Below are 20,722 nucleotides of genomic sequence, written 5' to 3' on the forward strand. Positions count from 1 at the left end.
TTATTATCCTACTTTAATCAATTTTTTCACACAAAAAGATTTCAAATAAGAAAAACAATATATAATGGAGGGAGTATTGTTTTTCCAATTAAACTATTTACGTAATTTACTTGTATTAATAAACTGTTAAATATAGTGTTTTTTTTTCCACTTCATTGTAGTTTAATTTACTTTCTTTGTCCCTTAAAAATTGTCTTAATTGACCTTTATCGAATTATCGATCTTCTATTTTTATTTGACTTTCAATGATTTCCAAAACACATATTATAAGGTACCGGAAGAGAGATATTTAATTAAATTAAAAGTACCGTTACATTATCAAATAAGGCTAAAAAAGGGACAGAAATCCCATCCTAGTAATGCACAAGAACGTTCAACAATCAGTGCAAAACCCAGCTGGACGACCCTTGCCAGTTGCCACTCACCCTAACTTCCTATCTGTTAGTCCCATTCAAGCCCACCTATTTATTTTACAAACAATCTTAAAAATTACTATTAAAAATATTATTAACCCTTTCTAATCTATTTTAAAAATTGGAGACCATACTTAAAAACCCAAGATCAAATCTCGTCTAATCTTACCTATTTACCTCTAGAAAAGATCTCGAATATGAATGAATGGTAAAAATATTTATAACCATTATAAACTCAAAAACAACTCGGGATTATATATTAATCATATAAATCAATAACAGTAGGTGAGCAGTAGTGCAGTTTACATCGCATCCTTTGTGTTATCTGTCATCTTAAAGAAACGCTGTCCTGTCTGTCAAAGTTGAACAGAGCACCTTCTTCTTCTTCTCTCTCCCAATCAACATAGACAACCAGATATTTATACATTAACAGCTATTATCAAAATACTCTCACAAAATAAAAATTAAAATTAAAATTAAAAAAGTGAGCTTAGACTTTAACAAGAATTTGATCGATCAACCAATTTCTGCTTCTGTTGTTGAGAAAAAATGAGGGAAGTGATCAACATTCACATTGGTCAAGCTGGAATTCAAGTGGGAAATTCTTGTTGGGAGCTTTTTTGCCTTGAACATGGAATTCAGCAAGATGGCATGATGCCCAGGTTTCTGTTTTTTTTTTTAATTTCTTCTTTTAGTTATTTATAAATTGGTTTATTAATCAATTGATCGATTTTTTGATGTTTATTTTGCATTTGATGAAATGGGTTTGTTTATATTTTCCTTGATTATGATGAGATAATTACTTTTGGGTTGGATTTTGAGATTAATTGTTGGAATTTTGGTCAGACGTTTCTAGTAATAGATGATCAAAAATTTATGTTTGAAATTTCTCGATCTTTTTTTTTTTTTTTTTGGAGATATTTAGTTTGACTAATTGAGTTCTCATGAAGTAAATGGCAGTATGCTGATATGTTGCTGGAATGGCGCCAAATTTGGCCTTTTTTCTTCTTTTGAGTAGATGAGGCGAGACGGGGTAAATGTTAGTTTTCCCATCCCCTTCTCCACCAAATATTTTCATACCTATCCTCACTCTAAAGGTGGGTCCAAAATTCAACACATCCCACTCCACGAATATAAATCTAAAAGCATTCCGTCCCACCACCTACTTGGTTATCCATATTCACCTGTTTTCTACCATTTTGCCCTACCAACTGCCTAATCCTATCCCACCACCCGCCAAGTCCCAACCTTAACTCCTCAAAATTGTACATATCTAGTAAAATGTTATTTACGGAGTACCAAAAAAAATTAAAATAAATAAAGAACAAAGTGTACTGAACCAAAAAAAAATGTTACAAACTTAATTGTCCAACAAGTATCAAAATCATTTGGTTTGTCTACCTCATTTGGAGTAAAAAAAAAAAATCAAAACCAAATTCATTATAAAGATAAAACCCAGTTGTTAAATCTAGTTGTTCTTATTTTTAAGTGGGTATAGGGTGGTTTTAAGTTTTATCATTATATACTCCATTATTCAATATTTTTAAGTGGGCACAACTTGAGATCCAGTCCCACCCCACCACCTATGGCGGGTACCAATCACCACCCTCAAACTCTAGATCCACCCCCGCCCCAGTGGGGGAGGGGGATGGGGAGGCTCTCCTATTTGAACCGCTCCACTGACATCCTCACTTTTGATTTTAATGTTAATTTGTGTAGATTTTGTTAGTGTTGAAGGAATGGTAGGATATAATCAAGGTTGCACCCTCTATATACCAAATATATAACATTTTGTTTTTTCTCAATTCTTCCTAATGTCTCAAATATTTCTTGCTAATTTGAAGTCATTATAACTAAATGGGGAGAAATGGTGTCAATGAGGAACCGAATGAATTATTTAGGATAGTCATTTGTGTGATTGTTGTAGTTATATGCTTCACATAGATATAGTTAAAGATTGAATTATAGCTTGTTTTCACAATATCTACTTTAGTATTATAGTATAGTGTATGATGCCAATGACCCGGAGGTAGAGCACTCAATGAATAAAATATTTTACTAGCATGCAAAACTAGATTACAGATTATGCTGTCTGCATTGCTACAAATTAGTCAGTGTTCTTAATTAGATCCAAATTGATTAATTGTTGAACATAAGTGATGAACTATGATTGAAAGGATGGCGTAATATCTTCATGGAATGAATGACTTGTCAAGGTGATCATGTAGTGTATTTGTACTTCTTAGATATCTGATTCTGATGAAACATTTTGTTCCTTATATCATCTGCAAAACTTGTATAATTTGGTATGATTTTCTCAAGCAGATGATCAATCCTGGAATCAACACAGTAATTTCCAAGTTTTGTTTTGTGTCTAATTTTTTCCTTATTCATTTCTTTCAGTGACACATCTGTAGGTGTTGAAAGTGATTCGTTTAATACCTTCTTCAACGAGACTAGCTCTGGAAAGCATGTGCCTAGAGCTGTGTTTATCGATTTGGAACCAACTGTGATCGATGAAATACGGACAGGGCCATATAGGCAACTTTTCCATCCAGAACAGCTCCTCACAGGGAAAGAAGATGCTGCCAACAACTTTGCTCGTGGACATTATACAGGTTGCTGGATTATTTTTAAGCAAGATGTCAAACTTGCTACTTTATGTTACACTTTTCACTTATTAAATGAATTGTTAATTTTCCTGTCTTGCAGTTGGAAAGGATATGGTTGATTTGTGCCTTGACCGGATAAGGAAATTGGCCGACAGTTGCACTGGATTGCAAGGCTTCTTGGTATTTAATGCTGTTGGTGGTGGCACAGGTTCTGGTTTTGGGTCATTGCTTTTAGAGCGCTTGTCTGTAGAGTATGGGAAAAAGTCAAAACTGGCATTTTCAATTTACCCTTCTCCTCAGGTACGTGATTTATAATCTGACTTCTCCTGTGCATGTTCATGTAATGAAAGCTTGAAAATCATGGTGTTACTTTTCAATGTTTAGGTATCGACAGCAGTTGTCGAACCTTACAACAGTGTCCTCGCCACTCATTCTCTCCTGGAGCACACTGATGTTGCCGTGCTTTTAGACAATGAAGCAATCTATGATATATGCAAGAAATCCCTAAGCATTGAGAGGCCTACTTATACCAATTTGAACCGTTTAATATCCCAAGTAGTATCTTCATTAACAACTTCTTTAAGGTTTGATGGAGCCATCAATGTGGATATTACAGAGTTCCAAACTAACCTTGTTCCATATCCTCGAATTCACTTCATGTTATCATCCTATGCCCCTGTTATCTCTGCTGAAAAGGCTTACCATGAGCAGCTTTCAGTACCTGAGATCACAACGGCTGTATTTGAGCCTTCAAGCATGATGGCTAAGTGTGACCCAAGACACGGAAAGTACATGGCTGCCTGTTTGATGTACCGTGGTGATGTTGTTCCCAAAGACGTCAATTCTGCTGTTGGCACTATCAAGAGCAAGAGAACAGTTCAATTTGTTGATTGGTAAGTTTAGTATTGTATCTAAAGAGTCTATGTCTAATAGTATCAATTTAGGTTACCAAAACCACATTAGTGTACATATTTCTTGTGATCAACTGATATCGTTTTGCAATTAGTAAAGCAGATTATGTAATGCCGTTCACTGGAAAGGTATGGGGGAGTGGATACAACTGCAAGCCATTTTGGCTTCTTAATTCTTCAACTTGAAAAATTTAGTAAAATACTGTTTCGGATCAGAATTAATTATGTTCTGTAAAATCAGATCAAGAGAACAAATTGAGGGCTAGTTTTGTAAAAAGACTTTGATCAAAACTTGCATCATATTGTGGCTAGGCCTTTGGCTTATTGTTCAAATAATGAAGGCTCTTTTTCATTAACAGTCTTGATTTTAAACATGTTACAGGTGCCCTACTGGTTTCAAGTGTGGAATCAACTACGAACCACCAACAGTAGTACCGGGTGGTGATCTTGCCAAGGTGCAGCGTGCAGTCTGCATGATCAGCAACAATACTGCAGTGGCAGAAGTTTTCTCCAGAATTGACCATAAATTTGACCTTATGTATGCCAAGAGAGCATTTGTGCACTGGTATGTTGGCGAAGGTATGGAAGAAGGTGAGTTTTCAGAAGCTCGAGAAGACCTAGCAGCTCTCGAGAAAGACTATGAGGAGGTTGGGGCTGAGGGCGGTAATGAAGAGGAGGAAGAAGAGTACTAAGGTGGTGGCATCACAGGGTCAATGTTAGCAATTTCATCTCTGGTTTCTAGTACCCTTTTTTGCAGTGTATTATTGTAATTTTTTCTGGTGGATAATTGATTTTCGAGTGAAATTCCTGTGTAAATTTATCATTCAAGTGGCATCAATCTGCTATATAAGTTGTTGTTTAGGGACTGGGATTTTGAAAAATGTACATCCTTTCCACATTGTGTAAAAATCTAAAAAAAATAGCCTGATGTCCAATTTCTACTTCTTTTTCTTTTTTTCTCACAATATACTTACTGTATTATTGAACTAAGGGGTATGATTCAAACATTTAGAACATCCCAAAACTTGTCTGAATCGGGATCTAAATATCTATACTGATCCAATGTATTACTGGTTTTTGTTGCGGCTTTGTAGAGCAAAAGATGATTTATATCGTGACCATTGCAACCACTTTATTTGTTGCATTTCATAGTACAACTTGTATTTGTGAAAGATTTTGCATTTTTTCCAATTAAGGCCTCATTTGATAATTAGCGGATTGCATTAGTTGAGCTAGCTAATAGCAATAAGTGGTTTTGTAGAATTTTGGTTAATTTTACTAGCAATTGAAGAAGTGCTATTGAATAAGTGATGGCCCAAAACACAGTAGGTTGATGTAGCTCACTTCTTTGCATCCTTCCTAATGATGTACATCAGTGCATGTACCATGCATATAAATAAGATAAACAAGCATCAATAGGTATAACATAAGAGCAAAAGAATTATTATAAAGGGGCATAAGTGTGACTAATGAATCATCTACCCTAGACCTGTCAATTCAGGTTTTTAGATCAGGTTCAATTCAAGTCATGTTGGGATAATACAGTCAGGGCCACGCCAACTTCAGATGATAAATTGTTTAGTTCGATTTCGGGTCAAATAAGGTAATATAAATTTGGGTACCAAGTATTTAAAGGGATAAAATCATAATTAGAGGTGTCAAAACCGTACCACATCCGACCCGATACGAACTGATTCGAAATCGAAACGAAAAATATTATATATATATATATCCAACCTCACTGAATTCAATCCGAACACCCAGCGTGACACCTCTAATCATAATGGAGTTAAGGGCATTAAGGATTAAGGTAAATATATTTTGTATCACTTTTCAATTCGGTGCAAGAGCCAGAATCTAGAATGTCAGATAATGTTTAAATAATAATAATGATTAGAAAAGAATAATTGACAAAGTTATGGAGGCCATTTATTATAATAGATATTTTCAACGAAGCCTATTCCCCTCATCAACCGTTAATGAATATTTCTTCCTCTATTACGAGGGTGCCACTATCTCACGTCTTAGCTTACTTATATTATTAGTCTTAGGAATTAAAATAGTAAAATATTCATTATTTTGGGTCATTATTGCACATATAATATGATTAAAATGATTGTTTCAATTTCAAACAATTAAAATTAGTCATAAAGTTATACATGCCATGTTGCCACATAACTTGTATATTTTATATATGTTCATTGCATGGTAGCAAACATCATTACATGTATGTGTATAAAGACTACAAGTCCAACGAATAATTCATTGTCAATCTGAGGAAAATCTAATTCATAGCGACATAAGAAATAAAGGTGTTGATAAATCTAGCTGGCTTGTGAACAATTTAATCTTGAATTCTTAATACTATATAATTGTTATGAACTAAGCACATTTTAACTCACCTCCAAAAGTTTGTGCGTTAGGCTCGACATTTTTTTTTTACTATTGTATCTTACATAATATGAACTTTAATTTGAACTAATACTCTCTTTGTCACAATTTAGTTGTCAGTCTAGTCACACGTTCCTTATAAAGTCATTTATATTTAGTTGACATACTTCTTTTTTTTTTATGTAGTTTTGGTATGATAATTGAAGTAAACAACAAAAATTTAACTATGAAATTGTTGCTATATACTTCGTATTAAGCTTTAATCAATTTTACTCTAGTGGAGTTTTCAAGGTAAGTGAACTTGAGATTAATGTTTGAAAAAGTTTTGAGTTCTGGCTCGAGCTTGACTATTCAAAGTTGTTTCCTAGGAGATTTGGTTCAAACTTAGTCTCAGTCAATTAGGCTTGTAAAGACCCTGATAAGAAATCAATAGTTTATGTAGCACCCAACAACCGAGGTCACTAATTTCAAAACTAATACCAACGACACACGCTTAATTAACTATAAAGTATGATTTGTACATCATGCCTCTTAAAACTAAGATGCACTTTTGTTGTACATCAAATCCTTTTTAAAGCAAAGCATGGGATCGAATCACAATTACAAAAAAGAATAAAGGACTTGCTAATACAATGAACTAATGAATAAACCATTTATGTAACCCTTTCATCATTGACATTAATTATTATAGAGTACACAAGTATGAAAATGTGTATACATATGTAGATACAATACAATCACGCAAGAGATTAGGAGAGGACAAATTCCATCTCTCTTAAAACTCCTCGTCGATAAATTTCCAACAAGCTTAAAGTTGATCCATTCCTAATACTTAACCAAGACCAAAATAAGTAAGGACAAAAAATATAAACTAAAACAAGATTGATAAGATCAAAGCCAAAGAGTTTTTTCTTTTTTCTCTTTTGGCTTTCATCCCTCTCAACTAGCAAAGTTGAGGTGTTTTGGCTAATCAACCAAGGAAGGCATGAACAAAAAGGCGAAAATGGGCTATCAAATTGAACAAAAAGATGAATAAAGTGGAGGAAGATCCCAAAGGGATTCAATAGGATCATGTACAAAATCGATGAACTCGTGTAGTCCATTACTAGCCGCGTTGTAGTAGGATGCTGAGATATCCTTCTCCATTTTAATCTTCTCCATCTCTAACAACTCCGCGCTCATTGCTTGTGGAAGTGCTACATTTTTAGGCATCTCCGACGTCTCTTGGCTTTGGTTTTGGCAGCTTAGACTAAGAGGCAGCTTTAGCAAGCTAGAATTTATGTCACAACCTCCAGGGTTACCACATTGGAATAACGTCGAGTAATCAACTAGCTCGTAGTTTCCAACAAAACCATTCATTTGAGGCCTATATACATCACCATTATACACCCTATTTTGATGTAAACCTTGTGTTTGTGCAACAAAATTATCAAGATTTTTATAACCAAAATTACCCTGAAATTGGGCTATACTACTGTTAGTACTAGCTAAGTTAAAAGGGTTTGAAAAGGCGGTGTTAGTAGTGCTTGAGGGAAATGCAACCGAATTGGTAGTTAAGGGTGTAACTAAAGTATTAGCAACTTGATGATCATCAACATTGCTTGATTTTTGGGACTCTAGTTTTTTGTTTTTGAGAAGGTTTTTGATCCTAGAAGCCACAGGGGAGTTAGGAGAAACATGAGTGACAACAAAATTGGTTCGAGTGTTTGACCCTCGAAGCAGGCAGGCTGCTTCATCGTAGGCACGAGCAGCAGCCTCCGCGGTCTCAAAAGTGCCTAGCCACATCCTAATCTTTTGGGTTGTATCTTTGATCTCGGCCACCCATCTCCCACTCGGCCTTTGCCTCACCCCTACAAATTTGTTGCTTCTATTCGCGCTACTTGATGATTTCTTTGATTTTCCTTTGAGCTTTGTGACTTTGTTTATTGGGATCACATTTTTCGCTCCCATTTGACCAATGAAGTCTTGTTGGAATTGTATCTCCATAGAAATTTTCGAGTTTCTTAAACACGCTCTCTCTTTCTCTAATCAAAGGGCTCGAGTTAAGCGAAAATTGAACATAGGAAAGGAAGACATGTAAGGATGAATTTAAAGGGGGTTGAAAGAAATGGAGGGAATGGAAGTTAACTAAGAATGGTCATTTTCATGTAAGTTAGAATTAGTGGGGGAGTTGTCAACATGTCTTGCATTCAATTCAAATATTTAGTACTTAAAATATTTTGTGCTCTTCGTGAGAATGTATTGTTTTATAAAAAAGATATGCTAAGCTGACTATCTTCGTTGAAATCATTATCTTTTCTAGTTTAGACTAATTGTTTTTGTTACAAATGATGTGTTACTGCTACAAATGTCTTTGTCCTAATCTAAGTAAAATGACCAAAATACCCTCTAACAACCATAAACAAGGTTTAATGATTGTATTAATATGTCATCCTTCTCTAGATTAATTGTATTCATCTTCTTCTAGTAGGGATCATCTTTGGGGACCATGGGTATTCATGTTAATTAGCTTATTCTATATCTAGATATGTTATCATCGCTATAAAAAAAATTAAAAAAATATATTATAAAAACACTTAAACGCCAATAAATTAATTCGTAATTCAACACAATACAAGAATTTAAAAGTTCACATACAAGTTCATGTATCACTATTCTCTGTAGAAAGAACCTTAACATATTCGATTACAAGTCTTGCATACCACCTGCAGAACTTCATTAAGATAGCTAGCATTCACATGAATTTTACAAGCTTTTCGATTTCAGATAATTTCAAGTAAAAAATTTGACATATATGACTCATTCGTCTTTAAGTTTTAGTAAAATTTTTACAATTAATTTCCAAGTACAAATTTATCAATTGTTTCAAAAACAGAATCTATGAATTTCAATATCGTATCCTACTGTCTACTCAGTCTATTCTGTAATCATTAGGAACCAGTATAGGCGTATTGCCATTACTAAATGGCTACCATAATATCCTCCATGTGACCATGTCTTTACAAAATATAAGTTCACAAAACCACAATGTTGTCATTACGGATATCGCTTACTAATTAGTATTAACTTAATTAATTAGACGTGTCGAAACTAAGTCCCATCAAATTAACTCAATCTGAATTAGCACAGCCTAAACTCGAAATGAACATAAGTTTCTGTTGCCCAGATTTGGCCCGCCCATCCTGAAAGTCTGGTTAAATTTGAATGACTTTTCATAGATTAAGCAAATTCATAACTTGATAAAAGTGTGACCAAGTTTTGCAATCGAAATAGAAAGTAGTAATTCCCATGAACTTTTAATGTACATTATATCGTTGTTAAAAGTTACACTATACACTTAACTTACCGGGGGTTTATATAAGTGAATTCCTCTATTTTGTAAATAGTAAAGTTTTTTAGGATATTCCACTTTAAAAGTTCACATCAACCAAGCATCTCACAGAAAGGGAATACTCCCTTCATCCGTTAACATTACCTCATTTTTTTTCTTTTTAATTTGTTAAGATGCCCTATTAAACTATCTTGGACCTCACAATCTTTTTTTTTTCACCAGGAACTACAAACGATAAAACAAACAAACAAAGAAAACACAGAATTACAACAAACTACACTACAAAATAACGGATAAAATAAAAGACAAATGCGGGAAACTTTATTCGAGCCAAGTTGGTTTACAACTACACCTTGCACCCACTCGATTTACCCTTGAAATCCACAATCTGTCTTTACTAAATTACGTAAACAATTTACCAAAAAAAAAAAAAAAAAAAAAAAAAAAAAGCTACTTAGTAGTAATCTTTTAAGGGACAGAGAAAAACATGCTACCCTTGCTAGTTTCCTGGGTTGAGCAACAAGAATAGCAAATACACAATTGAATTCTTTTTGTTATAGTTTTTAAATTATTAACACATACAACAGCATGGAACCATTATAAAGTACAGTATTAAGATATCAAGCAAACCTCAAACAATGAATAAATACACAATACACCCCAAAAATTAAGTTGGTTACTGCAGAGACAAAGACCCCAAAATTGCTACAAAATTGATTCACAAAATTTTTTTCAAACTGTCAAGAAATTGAACGCTATTAGACAACATATATATGACCTCACACTCTTCTTAATCTCCTTTTCATCTGTTGTAACTTAAGATCATAGCAAGATAACTGATTACAGACAACTCATAATATACACATTGTACACTGATATCTGATCTTCCCCAACCAAGACAACCACATTGACCAACTACGTGCCACCAGCAAAAATTACGATTGAGGATATTTTATATGCTATGAAAAAAGAATAATGAAATAGAAGACAATAGACCTGCTCACATCTTGAGCAGGCTTCCACGTAAAGATGAAACAAAGACACGTGAAACTATTGGGAGAGAATTGACTGCAAGGCCAACACCTGCTGAGGTTGAAGGGATGACCAGGTCGATGCAAGAGTAGAGGGCGGTAAGGTTTGTTGAAGTTGCCTTAATAAATTGACCATTCGGCTTGCAGTTTGCTCTGTTGCAAGATCTTTACCCGCACACAAGACCTAGAAGCACCATAGTGAGCAAAGGTTTAGTGGAACAAATCAGAGACGCAAGATATTACCAGTTTTTGGCAGATATAAATTAGAGCACACTTAAGCTTACACAATAACTATCAGCAAGATGTTACAAGGTACGCAAACGAAGAAAACATGCCAAAGTTCCCACTTTCCTCTAAGGCAAACACCAAGGCATATGTCATGTATGCAGGTGCTCAGCAATAACCGGTGTATCTCAAATATGCTTACTCAAGTTCAAATCTCACTTATTTACAGGTAACAATAATAGTTTAACAAAACGCTGATGCCGTATCAAAATAAATAAATGAAGCATGATTTGAGACTAACTGAGTAACTGCCCCATAAAATGGCAGTTCAAGTTATATTAGCATTCATGAGATAACAAATTCACATCTGACAGTAAGGTGTACCTCAGCAAAAACTGCTACTATTTTGGACAAGTACTGATTGTTCGGTCCTAACAAATCTCCATCAGACCTGCAAAGAACACAATTGCAAATGTTATCACAGACATCATGTGAAATAGTGATATTACAAATACAAACCTAAACATAAATCAATTTACAACCCCTACACCCCTTATTTCATAACTCCAAGAAAAGATTATTAAAAAAAAAAATCCCATTACATTTCTTAGAGTTTTAAAGTGTGAAGGAATGAGAGCAACTTTTGCATAATAACATGCATTTAAAGCACTTTACCTCTCAACCATGGAACAAAGTTGATCATGTACAACCTTGGCTTCAATTAGATCCCCTTTAATCGGCAAGCAATTCAACCACATAGGAACAACCTGTCAAGTCAGATGAATATATATATATGTTAAAAGGATGAAAATCAAACAAGGCAAATATAATTACACCCTCCGTCCAACTTTAGTTTGCCTCTTTATCGAGGCACATAGTTTTAGGTGGAGTTTGAGAGTGTAGCACACAGTAATTATTTTATTAAAAAGGTAGATGTGATGAGAGATGGTGGGAAATTTTTAAAATTGAATGAGTACGAAGCCTTAATTTTTAGTAGTGCGAAAAAAGAAGCATTTAAAAAAAATAGTGGGTCCTTGACTCCTTGCCAAATAAAAGAACTGGGCAAACTATATTGGGAGTTTTGGACCAACAAAGAAAGGAAATTACAAACTCGTTCTGTCATTCATCATCATTTTTTGTCCTTTGTTTTCTGTTTTTTTTAAAAACTAAAAACAAAAAAAGGAAACCACAAAAAGTGGTTTGGACTTTTTTGTTGACAATTTTCAAAATTATAATAATTCCAATAAATTAGTTTTCAAATTTATAATAATTCTAATAAATTGGACTTTATTTTTTATTTTTTTTATAAACTATTTCAGGCTTAAAAAAAAAATTAAAAAAAAACCAATAAAACTGAAAACTATAGTGATGCCGAACGGACCCTAATTGAAATACATGTAAAATTATTATAGAAATAAGATATACAAGTAAATAGTTTTTCGTTAATTCAAAATCTAATTAAATTTTTTCAAATAAAAAGCTCCAATGGTCAGATTAAAACTTCACCATCATTATAGAAATTGAGGGTCAAACACATTCAACTAAAAAAGATGACCATAACAGATAGACAAGTTAGAAATACCTGAGCAGCATCTATACTATCACGATGAAACTGGCATATCTTCCCAAGAGCTGAAACAGCATTGTCATATGCCATCACATTCTCTGCACGTGTAGCATTGGGATGCCTTATCACAGCATCCAATCTTGAAAGAGCCTCTGGATTTAATCCCAAATTACTTGTCAACAGATGATATTATGGAAATCCAAATTGTGAAGGAAAAACACAAGTAAATCACACCTCTAACAAGAGGCTTGAACACAGATCCACCAAACTCCGCACAAACACCAAGACCATAAACAGCCGCCTGCAGACCAGAAAATTATATAACTAAAATGCCAAGTGCAACTCTAACAATTACACAACAGAAAAAGAGTTTGGAGTCACCTGCCGAACATCTGAGTTGTCATCATTGCAAGCTTCCAAAAGGAAAGGAAGGAAGGTATCATAGTATCTGCATTACCGACACATGCAATAAATATATAAGATAAAGAAGCAAATAAAAGGATATAACAGTGAAAAATATCAGTTAATAGTATCCACCTAAGTGCTGCTTCACGACAATGCTCCACAACATCATCAAAGATACAAATGGCGATTCTTCTTTCTTCTGTCGTTTTATCCTTGCCCTGTGTGCCAATAAACCCATTAATTCACCCCCAACGTGAAACAAAGCACAGCACAGACACACATTTGGATAGTTTGCATATTAAGAGAGAATGCTATAATACTAAGAATGCTCTAGTTCTGATATAATACCCCAAACAATGGCAATTACTCTCATAATTCAATTTACATATATTATATAGATTAATTGTAATTAAATAAAAAGAGTTGAGAATATATATGAGCATAAGGTCATCATTCAGCAAATCACCACAAAAGATAATCCTCAACTAAGAGGATTAAAGGAATTATCTGCAAACAGAAAGCTACTCCACAACTAGAGCTAGTACAATATGCAAAAATATTTACATAGCGATTGATTGGCAGTACTATATAGCAAACACAGAATAACACCTAGTTTATCTTATATCCAGCAACTTAAATTTTTGACAGACACAGGAGCTCAACCAACACATTTGGCACAAAAGAATATTACAGAGAGCCTCATAACTCTATGGAAACAATCTATAAAATTACATGTCTCAAAACCATAATACTGCAAAACCTAATGATTTTAATGTTACTTGAACAAAAAGTTGTGCCTGGGAGATAGAGAACCTACCCACATAGGTGTCAAGTATGACGAGAGCTCATCAAAGAAGGGCAAGAAAGATGCCTTGAACGTCTTGATTAAAGTGCCTAAGCAATCACCAATCTGGCTCAAACATAAAATAAAGATTAATAGCATCAAAAAAATTCTAAGTTAAAACCTAATAGTAATAATAATAAAATAATAAATAAATCAAACACATCTCAAAAGACCTAAGCCTACAATGCTTATAAACTCACCTGATCAAAAAGCTCTTCTTCTTGCTCATTTTCTTCCGTAAGAATTTCTCCTTCTTCAGCATCAAAATCTTCAGCTTTGATCCTTTCTGCTCTCTCTGCCTTTCTGGAGGCGCTTGCTGTAATAACCTGCTTTATCTCATCTACTATGATTCTTACTTGGCTTTCATCCAGAAGTGTTCCAGATACCTAACAGAAAAATGGAGTTAGCTTTGCCACCAAATAGTTAAGGCAACCATAATATATTTAATAAACTGATTTTTGGCAAATTTATAAGCAGTAACATGCTAGAGTACCAAGGAATCTTAGGTTGAATCAAACAATCTATACTAGATATTAGAAAGCGTATTCAAACAAGCTTAGGTGTCACGTGGCACTCTCCTCATTTAATTGAGTCTTTTATTTCATGTGTTTAAAAACAAGGATTGTACAAGATTTAAACTCAAAACCTTAAGTAAAAGCTATGTTATAACCACAAAGATATTACCATAATACATGTTATTCTCTCAAAAGCGTTCCTGAACAAGCTTAGCTGCTTAGTGTCACGTGGTGCTCTCCTAATTTAATTGAAGCTTTTCTTTCATGTCGGACCCACAACCTCAAGTTTAAAAACGAAAGTGTTGACCACTAAACTATTACTGTATTACCACATTACATGTTTTTCTATTAAACTTAAAACATAATAAGGATTTGAATGATGGCAATAATGCGATAACTCGAGGCATCGCCCAGGCCCAAAAAGTAGTTATTTGCTAAATCAAAGCTTGAAAATTAGACATCAGCACTAAAATTTCACAGGCCTACGAGAGATACCTGAACACACTCATTAAGCGCATCAAGCATGTTTGAACAGATCTCCACTTCAGGTTCCTGCAAAATTAGTAGGATAATGAGGGTCAGATACAGATTCACCAGGGAGATGAAGGAATACATGCAAAATCAAGCTCATCAATACTATAAAGTATAAAATAATCAAGGGAACAGAAAAAATCATCACCTTGTGTAAAGCCTCTACCAAAGCAGGTATAATATAATCAGACAATTGCTTAACATAAGACTCGTTCCGACCTTGGGCCAACCCCTTCTCCACAGCTAACTTAGCAGAGCGCAGCAACTCTGGCATGGCTGTAAAACACAAAATTAAAGAGCACATCAAAGCTATAGCTGATATAGGCAAGAGCATAGAAGCAACAAACAAGCCAAATACCTGACACTGCTGCCTTTCTAACTTCCTCATGGAAATAAAATTTAAGAAGGGGAACCAATGTAGGAGCAACCTGCAAATTTTTATGAAATTTATCAACTTCAACTACCCATAGATTAAAAGGAACCAAGAAAAAGCAAGGCCTTCAGCCACAGAGGATGCTAGCCTCAATCAACTGAGAGAAGACTATACAAAAGAATAATATATGACCTGGTCAATCCATGGAAAGAAGCCTTCTTTTAGCTCGTCAGCATAGCAACACAACATGTTGCAAGCCGTAGCTTTCTCCTCAAGAACACTGGTCTTGATTCCAATCCTTTTGTCCCCGAGGGTGATGGTCTCAATGCTACAATTGAAGCATTAAAATCAGGTTGTACTTCTTATATGAAAGCAAAATGAACATGTGCAATGGTTGTTTTGTGTGGTGATAGAGACATATCATGAACCAAATATCAGTAAATATAAGTCTAATTAAACAAGCATAGCCATAGAAAACCTAGTCTCTTCAACTCAATTAACAAAATCAGCACTAAAGAAGCACTACTGAATCTAAAACAGTTCCAATCAGTAAAAGCAATTATGAGTCCTTAAGAGGTTAATCCTAAGAAAAGGTTGAACATGCAGAAGATGAGAAGACAATCAAATCATAAAAGCCAAAAGTACCTCTCATCATCAGATTCATCAATATCAGCATCTGAATCTGCGGATGTGATTGTCACATCAGGCTTAAGTTGAGCAGAGTGAAGCAATGGAGGCATAACAACACTCATATAAGGAAGGAAATCTTGCCCCAGACATTTGCAGAGTCTTGCCCATGCCTGAAAAAAATATTTGTATCCATTATCCATACACAAGAATAGCAGTTTGTTTATAGGAATCGGCTCAGAATATCAAAACCATTCAAAGATGTCTTAGTAATTTTATAGCTAAACCTGAAGCATATAACTAGTTGTTGGATCATCAGTTTCCATTTGTGATCCTTGTAACTGCATCAGAACGTCCATGACCTATAACACAGAAAAGAACCATATATTACTTATACAGCAAACCATAAGTAATATATTCAGATGTATAGATCCTAACCAGTTCATGACTAGTACAGTAACTGTTTCATAATAAGCAATTATGTTTTTAATGTACCTGCTTAGCATCATCTCTAAACTTCTCTTTCCCAACAGCCATTCCAACCAAGCTTATACATTCCATTGACTTTGCACGTAGCATACGATTGGACTTGTCAGTTGCATTGACCAGTATAGCCTTAAGGTATGGCATAACGGCATCATAATACTTCTGGAAAAGCTCCTGCAATTAGAGGTAATGTCAGAAAATACATCAAGGTCATCAACCCAAAGATACCATAAATGTTTGTAAACATAGGGTACCTGTGATGAATCAGCAACTGATGCTAATGCAGTCAGAGCCCCTTCCTGAACCATTTGCTTTCCATTCTGGATAACATAGCACAAAAACACTCAAAAAACTACTTCAAAACATTAACTGAGAAACAAAAATACAATAAATATATGATCCAATACTGACTGAAAAAACAACATCCAGATGCATGCACAAAACAGAGTTAATATATTTGTGCAAGTGATGAAGGTACCTGCAAAAGGACGAGCAATTTGCTCACAATACCATCTAAGTATGGCGTCAAGATCTCTGGAGTACAATTTTCACTGAAGTTCAACACAGCTGAAGCAGCATGTGCCTACCATACACAGCCAAAAGAAGATGAACAAAACAAAAAATAAATCAAGATGCAAAATTTTTCATGAATTCCCTATTTTGATAAAAGCACAGAGAAGTAAGATGACTATGCATGAACATATAGAATGACTGAGTAGACAATAGAAAGAGTGGAAGAAAGATGACAGATTCTTTTAGCTCTCTGTTATTCAGAACCAGCCAACACTTCATTACAGGATCATTTTTACCAGAGCTACAACATTAGAGTACTTTGGGAGTTGGATTCCATTTCCCTCAAGGATCTTAGTCAACAAAGTTCGTTGAAAGAATAGCAATTCAAATACATAAAACGAGTAAAAGATCAGAAATATATCAGGAGAGGGATTGGTTAGCACAAGACTTTAATGCCATGCATATTGTAGAGGCAGCAACAATTCCACAAGGTTCAGTCATAGGTCAAAGTCTATTTTATCAAAAAAATATGTATTCATTCAAATAACGAGAGAGAAAACAAGAATTGATGAGTGGCAACATGACATAAGTTCACAGACTTAAATAATCCCTTAACTAATGCATTTAACCCAATACTGTTAGGATCGAGATTCTACCTGGGCCAAGTGCAGTAGCCTCTAACTGAAGCTATTAAGACTTAGACCTGATCAAATTCTATATGTAATGCTCATTTTCAATATTCAAGCATGCTAAAAAATCACTCTATCTTTGTGAATCTAGTAAGTAGTATTCAAAATTCAGTGACTAGGTAACACAGACATATTAAGGACACATGTCAAGTATCCCAAACATATGCAAAGCCAACACACCCCTATGACACACCTCTGAAAGACTGACCCTGTGTATGTGATTTTATGGTGATGCCTCAACCAAGAATTGTAATATACTACCTCCGTTTCATATTATTTGCAACTTTTGCCAAAAATGGATACTACTCGTTATTTGCTACAAATTTTTTCCTTCCATTTTTAGGTTATCATTTCTCTCTATCTCTCTCCTCATCTCATGCATCCATATGTTTCTCTCTCCGTTTTACACACACAAACAAATTTTGCCTAGAGTCCATATGGTCTTCAAAGTTGCAAAATAATATGAAACGGAGGTAGTATTATATTTGTAAGTATAAAATAAATTTATTCAAATCAAATTATAAAAATGTTATCAATAATTCAATAGGTTTGACATGTATATTTTGTCTATGTGGAGAAAATGTAACATATTTTTTTTTAAAGTAATCATTTCCTTCTATTTTATCCTACTAGTGTCTAGTGCCCAAATCCAAAAAACCTAGATTATATAACTTAAGTATACAATGCTTCGATTAAGGAGTTGTAACTGATGAGCTCAACCTCAAACCCAATTAGACACACATGCTTTGTCACAATAAGACAATTCCTTGCATCAAAAATTACCAACGGAAACTAAAAAGCAAGATAATAAACAAAGGTATTGGTTGAACACCGTAAAAATAAAAGCAATACTGTTAATTACTTGAAACAATGCCAATACAACAAAGCTACCTGGACACGAGGATTTTGGAAATCATCCATGGAAGATGCCAAAGCAGGCAAGACACGATTGTGATATTGCATTTGCAAATCTGGCCCCAAGTCTGTTGATAATTGACCGATTGCATTAATAGCAGCCCAACGAACACGAGGATGTGGGTCTTGAAACGAATTTAACACCATTAACACCACTTGCTCTAAGTTCTTTATCATCACCTGTCAACTCAAATTGCAAATGAAACTCAGTTACCTAGCACTAAACCCCCAAAAACATTAAGTATGACAAAGAATTAACACAATGAATACATTATAATTAGCAAATTACATAGGAAAACCCCTACTTATCGAAAGCTCAAAAGATAGTACCTTTGAGCAACCCTCTGCAATTTGAGCCAAACAAATCAATGCAGCATGATGCTTTTGCCATTCCGGAGCAGCCAGATGAGCCGGCAACACCTCCGAAGCAACAGGAACAATGGTATTCCCTCCCAACGAAATCGACAACCTATCCAAGCACTCCTGCGCAACACTATAATTACTAGACTCCCCGGCATCCTCGTCCTCGGTATCAGCCGTATGCCACACAGGATCATCCTCAATATCAAGCAACATCTTCATCAATATCCCAAACAACCTGTGAATAAACTGTGGCAACTTCCTCATCATACCCGGCGCCCTCTCCCTCGCCTCAGCAAGTGTAATCACAAACTCAATCGCCAAATGCCTCGTCCCTTCCTCAAGAGTTTCCGCCTCCGCAATCTGCAACATTGCCCCAACAACATCAACCAACTGCCTCCTCAAAAACCTCGGCTCGGTCCCGGCCAAATCAATCAACAACTCAAGCGCCTCCTGAGCAGTCGCCTCCTGCCCACAATTCAAAGCCTCCGTCAACGTCTGCATCATCGGAGGCAACAAATCCTGAAACCTATCGCGATCCGAAGCACTCGTTAAGCATTGTATGAAATTAATCGTAGCTCCAAGCGCAGCAATCCGAACCTCGGCACTCGAATTTCCACCCAAACATTGAAAAAACACATTATGAAGCGTATCCAAATGCGGAACCAATGTTTCCCCAATATACTGCGCCAATTGCGCAAAAATCAACAAAGCAGATTCTCGAAGCTTCGGATTATCCGAAGTAACACACTGAAACATAAACGGCAAAAGCTCAGGCCAACCATAATCTGGGATAATACCAGCAGCAAGCTCAGAAATAGTATCACACAACTTCTTCGAAATCGTCTTCGCATCTTCCCTCGGAACACAAGCAAGAAGAACAGATTTTAGGGTATTCTGAGTCGAACCACTGAGTTTCGGCCATAGAAACGAGTCATCCCGAGTCAAGAGCTTTCGAAGGAGAATCGCCGCCATAGCTCGAGCTTCAGGGTGCGGGGAAGACTGAAGAAGGTGCGCAAGCTTGAGGGAGAGAGCGTCAGGTTGATGCTGCTTGCAGAGATTGTAGAGGGTTTCGGATTGAGAACGTTGGTCGTTGTTTGTGGACATGAGTTGGGAAATTAGGGTTTCGAAATGGGATGGATCGGGGCCGAGAATCGCCGCCATTGAAGCGTGTTGGAACTGAGTCAACTCGGACGCCATTGATGGAGGTTTGGAGGTAGGAGAGGGTTGTTTGCGCCTCACAAATACTGGGGAAAATTAGGGTTTTTGGGGATAATTTTTGAGAGAGAGAGGGGAAAGAGAGAAGTGGAGGCGCTAAAAGGTTTTTGTGCTGTCTCTTTCTCTCTCTTTCCTTTTTTTTTTTTTTCTTTTTAATGAAATAGTGTAGCAATAATTGCTTTGGTAAGTTGGTATTATATTCTCGTACTCAACTTAGGGAGCCAAGTGGAATGTTGAGGGAGAGAAAAAAGGGGGGAGATTTTGGAGGGGATATAAAGATGAAGATGGGAGTTGTGGAAATTAGTCAATTACCATCGTTGTCCTTGGAATTGTACTATGTTCACATGGCCATCATAGTTTGCAACTTAAAATAAATATGGTCATCATGCGGTTAATCTTAGATCATCTCCAATGGTAAAACTCAAATTTGAGTATTGAAATGCAAAATGAGTTGTTTTTTACCTTTAATGGTGATACCATACCCACTTCTCAATTTAGCAACTCATGTGAAACTTAATTTCCCAATGGTGAGACTCTTTAAAATATACAAATGTCACTTTCAATTTATGGCTCACCAAACCCATTTCTTTTTTAATATCAAATATTATAAGATTAAAAAATAAAAAAATAAAGGTAAAAGTTAAATAAATTACAAAATATATTAGAATATTGATAAGGGGCCTACACTTTTTGTCAAATGAGACTCAAAGTTGAGTATCTAAACTTAGCAATTTTCTTTTGCAGTTGCTAAGTTTAGATACCAAC

At 35.3% G+C, this 20,722-nt stretch overlaps 3 protein-coding genes across 3 annotated transcripts; 1 reads left to right on the forward strand and 2 right to left on the reverse strand.

Annotated features, from left to right (window-relative positions):
* Positions 1-723: 723 nt before the first annotated feature.
* On the forward strand, positions 724-4,896 carry LOC145582264 (tubulin alpha-5 chain-like). The gene is made up of 5 exons (XM_081639275.1): positions 724-1,075; positions 2,817-3,031; positions 3,126-3,325; positions 3,410-3,918; positions 4,319-4,896. The coding sequence occupies exons 1-5, from the start codon at positions 963-965 to the stop codon at positions 4,626-4,628; spliced, it is 1,347 nt and encodes a 448-aa protein (XP_081495401.1). The 5' UTR covers positions 724-962; the 3' UTR covers positions 4,629-4,896.
* Positions 4,897-7,317: 2,421 nt separating this feature from the next.
* On the reverse strand, positions 7,318-8,467 carry LOC145582266 (ethylene-responsive transcription factor ERN1-like). Its single transcript, XM_081639276.1, has one exon. The coding sequence runs from the start codon at positions 8,311-8,313 to the stop codon at positions 7,339-7,341; it is 975 nt and encodes a 324-aa protein (XP_081495402.1). The 5' UTR covers positions 8,314-8,467; the 3' UTR covers positions 7,318-7,338.
* A 1,811-nt stretch (positions 8,468-10,278) lies between these two features.
* LOC145583170 (uncharacterized) lies at positions 10,279-20,150 on the reverse strand. Its single transcript, XM_081640342.1, has 20 exons — positions 18,710-20,150; positions 18,356-18,559; positions 16,741-16,845; positions 16,517-16,582; positions 16,272-16,436; positions 16,064-16,138; positions 15,795-15,949; positions 15,342-15,477; positions 15,135-15,204; positions 14,925-15,052; positions 14,741-14,797; positions 13,931-14,116; positions 13,704-13,796; positions 13,019-13,104; positions 12,863-12,929; positions 12,716-12,782; positions 12,497-12,633; positions 11,590-11,681; positions 11,299-11,365; positions 10,279-10,873 (listed from the first exon to the last, which is right to left on the reverse strand). Exons 1-20 carry the CDS (start codon positions 19,937-19,939, stop codon positions 10,709-10,711), a joined length of 3,351 nt encoding a protein of 1,116 aa, XP_081496468.1. The 5' UTR covers positions 19,940-20,150; the 3' UTR covers positions 10,279-10,708.
* Between the last annotated feature and the right edge of the window lie 572 nt (positions 20,151-20,722).

The sequence above is a fragment of the Chenopodium album genome, chromosome 15 (genome assembly GCF_948465745.1).
Source record: "Chenopodium album chromosome 15, dcCheAlbu1.1, whole genome shotgun sequence".
In the NCBI taxonomy this organism is placed as follows: Eukaryota; Viridiplantae; Streptophyta; class Magnoliopsida; order Caryophyllales; family Amaranthaceae; genus Chenopodium; species Chenopodium album.

Bases quoted from the DNA above. Each gene is read 5' to 3' on its own strand.
- LOC145582264 (XM_081639275.1), top strand. From the start codon at position 963: ATGAGGGAAGTGATCAACATTCACATTGGTCAAGCTGGAATTCAAGTG. The intron at 3,032-3,125 runs GTTGCTGGATTA...CCTGTCTTGCAG, and splicing joins TGCTCGTGGACATTATACAG to TTGGAAAGGATATGGTTGAT. The intron at 3,326-3,409 runs GTACGTGATTTA...TTCAATGTTTAG, and splicing joins CAATTTACCCTTCTCCTCAG to GTATCGACAGCAGTTGTCGA.
- LOC145582266 (XM_081639276.1), bottom strand. From the start codon at position 8,313: ATGGAGATACAATTCCAACAAGACTTCATTGGTCAAATGGGAGCGAAA.
- LOC145583170 (XM_081640342.1), bottom strand. From the start codon at position 19,939: ATGGCGTCCGAGTTGACTCAGTTCCAACACGCTTCAATGGCGGCGATT. The intron at 18,560-18,709 runs GTACTATCTTTT...TTGAGTTGACAG, and splicing joins TTGCAGAGGGTTGCTCAAAG to GTGATGATAAAGAACTTAGA. The intron at 14,117-14,740 runs GTATCTCTCGTA...TTTTTCTGTTAG, and splicing joins CGCTTAATGAGTGTGTTCAG to GTATCTGGAACACTTCTGGA.